The 5,000-nt window shown below is 42.1% G+C and overlaps 1 protein-coding gene and 1 pseudogene across 1 annotated transcript in view; one reads left to right on the top strand and one right to left on the bottom strand.

Moving 5' to 3' along the window:
- LOC137976653 (uncharacterized) overlaps nt 1-1,030 on the top strand; it is a 1,445-nt pseudogene extending 415 nt beyond the window's left edge.
- An 823-nt stretch (nt 1,031-1,853) lies between these two features.
- LOC137974604 (neurofibromin-like) overlaps nt 1,854-5,000 on the bottom strand; it is a 90,493-nt gene continuing 87,346 nt past the window's right edge. Inside the window, exons 72-74 of the mRNA XM_068821509.1 lie at nt 4,505-4,650; nt 3,078-3,118; nt 1,854-2,954 (exon numbers count right to left, since the gene is read on the bottom strand). Coding sequence (XP_068677610.1) covers nt 2,595-2,954; nt 3,078-3,118; nt 4,505-4,650 — 547 coding nt within the window. The 3' untranslated portion in view covers nt 1,854-2,594. The remainder of the gene's footprint in view (nt 2,955-3,077; nt 3,119-4,504; nt 4,651-5,000) is intronic.

The following is a 5,000-nucleotide window of genomic DNA, read 5'->3' as shown; positions in this document are numbered from 1 at the left end:
TGCTAGGGTTTTCAGAGTATCTCGTTGGACAATAATGCGCCAAGTCCGTTTATTTGATCTAGAGCATTTGTCTCGCTTCAGTACCATTACTGATGAAGACATTGACGGCATTATTCGTGATTTCATTTCAAGGCATGGATCAACCACAGGTGAACCTTATCTAAGAGGATACTTTAGGGCAATGGGGTACACTGTACAACGAAGCAGAAGGCGCATCAGAGAGAGCCTTAACAGGGTAGATCCGAGGAACACAGCTCTAAGGTGGGGTGCTTTAGTATCACGAAGGGTGTACTTCGTTCCGTGGCCAAACTCATTGCGGCACTTGGATGGCCACCATTCCTTGATTCGCTGGGGATTTGTCATTCATGGGTGCATTGATGGCTATTCAAGACGAATTAATTTCCTTCACTGTAGCACGAATAATCTATCCTCGACAGTTCTCAGTCTATTTGAAAGTGCCGTGGAACAAGATGGTGGATTGTGGCCATCCCGCATAAGGGTAGACTTTGGTGTAGAAAACACTGCTGTATGCGATGCAATGGTTGCAGTTCGTGGGGAGGGTCAAGGTAGTTTTATTGCTGGCTAATCGACTAGGAACCAAAGAATCGAAAGGCTTTGGAGGGACGTTTTCCGATGTATTTGCCACGTATTTTATTACACCTTCTATGCTATGGAACAAACAGGACTTTTGGGCGTAGAAAATCCCATCCACATGTTTGCATTACTGTATGTCTTCTTGAAAAGAATAAATTTTGCCTTATCTGAGTGGATGGTCTCTTTCAATGACCATCCAGTTCAAACCGAGCAAACCTGGTCCCCAAATCAGATGTGGTTGAATGGAATGATGAATTCAAGCAACCACTTGCAAATGGCAGACTTGACGATAACCCAGAAGAAATAACATTTTATGGAGAGGATTCAGAAGGATAGGCACCCTTTGAGGAAAGTGACAACAACGTTGAGGTGTCTCCTGCTCAGCTACCAAATGTCAGCAATGGTGAACTGACAGCCTGTTTGTGTAACTCTATTGATTCCTTACAAGAGTCTTCTAGTTTTGGAATAGAAATTTATGCTGAAACTCTCCGAATTATAGTGCAGAGATTAGAGGAATACAATTTGTAAATGTTACATACATATTGTACAAGTTTGCTTTCTTACTTTAAGGAAGACTGGGTCACTAGTTGCATTTCCATCAATGCAGCACTTTAAAAAGGTTAACCTCACTTAAATGAGGTAATCGCCATCACAACAATTATTGAAAGCTAACCTTTTTAAAATGGGCGCTTAGACTTATACTGTTGACCAACGCTGTTTAAGATGGATGTTTAGGCTTAGCACCAATTGTGATGCTGCTTACGACCTATAGTACTCACTTGAAATACTATTTTTGGGGTAGTCCGTTCAGGTAGTCCATGGACCGGGGGGGGGGGGTCTGTGTTTTCGGGTCACCCCTTCAATGTTTGTCACCTATGAACATGTATGAGATTTGGAAGTATATCAAAGTAGCCCTCCTGTACCTTTGCTACACAAACCTTGACAATTCACACAGTAATGTAACTTGCATTTAAACATATATCATTAATAAAGGGAGCTCAAGCACGCGCGTTTTTGAGACGCGAACAGCAAGCGGAAGTGAGCTGTCTTCCCTTGTGACTCGTCTTCACACAACTACATTTTAGAGATGATTAGTATAAAAATATGGGAGACACCACTTTCCTGGCTCACGAAATCTTCTTTTCCGGTTGCCGTCCCCGTCTCAAAAACGAGCATACTTAAGCTCACTATTTCTGCATAACGACGACGTGAAATCATCAAATTTGATGTTTGACGACAACATGAGCACAATTGTGAAATTTTCATGTTCTAATTTTACTCTGGTACCTGCTCGTACCAATTTATTCTTAGAATACTTCGCCTACACTATACAGTGTTTTCACTCACGTGATCAGTAACCTTGTTTTTCTACCGAAACAAAGGAAAGCGTTTGCATGATAAATAGAGCTCAATTCCCAGAGGAATGGTTGGGTAGACCAAGATGGCCGCCGTGACGTCACGTGAAAAAACTCTATACGACGCGGACAAGATAGCCTGAGAATAATCTGTAAAGACTTGGGAAAATGCAGTTTCATTGGTTTTGCTCTTTTGTTTTATGGACATTTATTTCGGATCCTGTATATGAAAGACGAACCGGAAGTCTGGCAATTGGCTAAAGATACCAATTATTCTTTTCTTGGTAAAAAAATATATAGGATTTTGCATTAAGATAGTACGAACAGCTTACAACGCTCAGAGACGTGGATTAGGGTTTTCGTGACGGTAAAAACGATTCCGTGACAGTGCCCGTGAAACGTGAACTGGACCCATCTTTTGTGAGTGTTGGTTTCGAGTCCTTGGTCTTTTTGATGTACGTTCAATTCATCACGACCGGCATGACTCAAAACATGGCGATACTTCGAACAGAATGTTTCCTCTGATAATCCATAGCGCTGCCAAGCCACTCATCAAACGCAGAGCCTTGTTGTGGAAATGTTTTAAACTTTTCACAACACCTTTTTGGGGAAAGACTTCACCAGATCCCTTTGCAGGCTTCTTTCCTACCATTTCGCACTTCTCCCACTCCGGGTACCTCTTGAAGACCAGTGACGCCGAAACTTAGGGGACTCCTTCTCCGTTTTCTTCTGTCTTAGAGAAGACCCTGATCGCTTAAACGGTATCGGAATGTAAATGTTCTTTCCATGTGCTCCACCCGTCAAAGAACTAAGCGAAGTTGAGAGAGCAGAGGAAGGCCCGCTTCTCAAGTCTTCGCTACTGGAACTTAACGTCAGTGGCTTAATTGATGCAACCGAACTCGAGCGTTGTGTTTTTTCTTCAGATGCGGACACGCCGTAAACCTCCAAGACTGCTTCCAAAAACTTCATAAACAATTGAGCGCGATTAGCTTGACCGCTATGTTCCTAAAAATACACAAAAAGACAAGGATGTCAAAGTATGAGAAAAACAAAAACTTAAAAGGTCTCTCAGAAAAGCGTAAAGATGGCATTCCTGCGGCAAACGAGCACAAAGCACAAAGGCGTCACCTTAAATTTCGTAAAATGGCTAAATCCAGAAAATCCAAACACTGAAAGAGAACGGAAAACAGATCATCAACAAGGTGAATTCTGCCGTTGATAAATCTAATCTTAGACGGACTGTTTTCTAGGAGAAGGACAGCCAGGTGAAAGAGAAAGAGGATGAGGTAAGAGAGCGGATCCCCAATACATCGCCCTCCTCCAATGATAGCTTTTTAAAAATCTAGGCACCCAATTGGCCAGTTGTAATGACGTAATGGAAGTTTAAATATGCGGGGCTTGGGAACGAGTACTGAAATTAGCTTTGCGAAACTAAAAATAGATTATAAAAAACTGATGGGGCATAGGGATCCGCTCTCTTACCTCATCCTCTCTAATCTTGCTTTAGAATTAAGGAGTTCGTTTCTAAAGAAACCGTGGTGCTGTGTCGATGGGGAGCGAACAAGAAAATTGGTATTAACGAGTCGATCAAGGTAGCTTAACCACCGTGAAGAAAGATTTGTGAGGTGATGAAGGACTGACGCTCGAAACCTCACCTCGCAAATCTTTCTCAAGATGGTTGAGTTACCTTTATCAAGTCGTTTAACAAAACCAGTTTCAGCTTTAGAAAGAGTCCACAGTTTTCGAAAAAGGTTCCTCCACGAGTGAATTTGATATGAGTGTGTGCCCATCAATTTACTCCGACCCAGTCACAAATGGACTTATTTTTAGATACATTTTACGCGCGGAAACAAACAAAGAGGCCGCAACTTTAACTCATCAGGAAGGAGAAGCCATGTCACGTGTGACTGCCTCTGTCGTGGGTTTTTTCGCGGAAATGACAACTAATTTCGCGGGAAAGGGTATCCTAAAAATAGATTCATTTGTGACTTTGTTGGGGAGCCCACCCATTCCATTAGAACACTCTTATCTAATTCTTTTTTCGTTCCTTAAAATGAATTCTCAACACAGGTATAAAAGTTTTGATTGTACTAGATGAACTTCCAATTTGATGGCAAAACGTGAGGCAGAGAAGCAATGATGGCGCAGGGACGAAGGCACTCCTCTCCTCTCCCCTAAATGGGAAACAAGTTGAAAACCCTGTGACCAAGGCCACAAAAAAGACGTAACATAAGCAAAAGCGACATGCGCAAACTCAGTGGCGTTTTGATCATTAGCACTCTCCGTTAGAACAAATCAACACCTTTTGCATCTGCGCGTGTTCCTTGTTTCTTGATCTTAGGTTTCCTGTGAAATCACTTGGCCAAGAAAAAAACAATTTGAAATGTTCTGTGTTCGTGCAAATACACAACATTTACGGTATTTTTGCCTGCAAAAAACGTCCGAACCTTCCAATCAATACTATCGACTTTTAACGAATGAAGTATTTTTACTCTCCTACAAAGTACTACAGGTTGTTTTCCACAGGATCGTTTACCGGAAGCAAGCGCGCTTACTTGAGAGGTAGCTTGATCTAACTGCTGGATCTTCAGCTTGTTTCACGGCACTCATGGAGTGGACGATGGTCTGAATCGCTTTCAGAGTGGCTACATCATCTGAGTGACCAATCACAATTGTAAGATCTGAGTCCAGAAGAGTGTATCTAAAGGTAATAAGTAAGTTATCAGCATTTGTTTCGGAACTGATTTTTGTTTTTTTTTTTTAGGTTTTGAGGGTTAACCGAACGAGAACTTAGCCTCGCGCCACGCAAGGACGGGACACCAGTTAATTTGAGTTGTCTGAACTACGCAAGGTTGGCGTGGACAGATTTTTCAGAGATTTTTATCTTTCAGTCCCGTTAAAAATTGAGTTACGGCCGATTTACACGGTACGGTTTTTGGCGCATGCGACAACCTTACGACACGCCTACGACATGACTTACGATTGTCACAGCGTTTTCAAACATTTTTCAAAATGTCACAACAGTTTTCCTGACGTACACGACAATCGTAA

This window comes from Montipora foliosa, chromosome 11, assembly GCF_036669935.1.
Source record: "Montipora foliosa isolate CH-2021 chromosome 11, ASM3666993v2, whole genome shotgun sequence".
Taxonomy (NCBI): domain Eukaryota; kingdom Metazoa; phylum Cnidaria; class Anthozoa; order Scleractinia; family Acroporidae; genus Montipora; species Montipora foliosa.
Note: the sequence above shows the minus strand (reverse complement) of the source record. Positions and strands in the feature narration are given on the sequence as shown.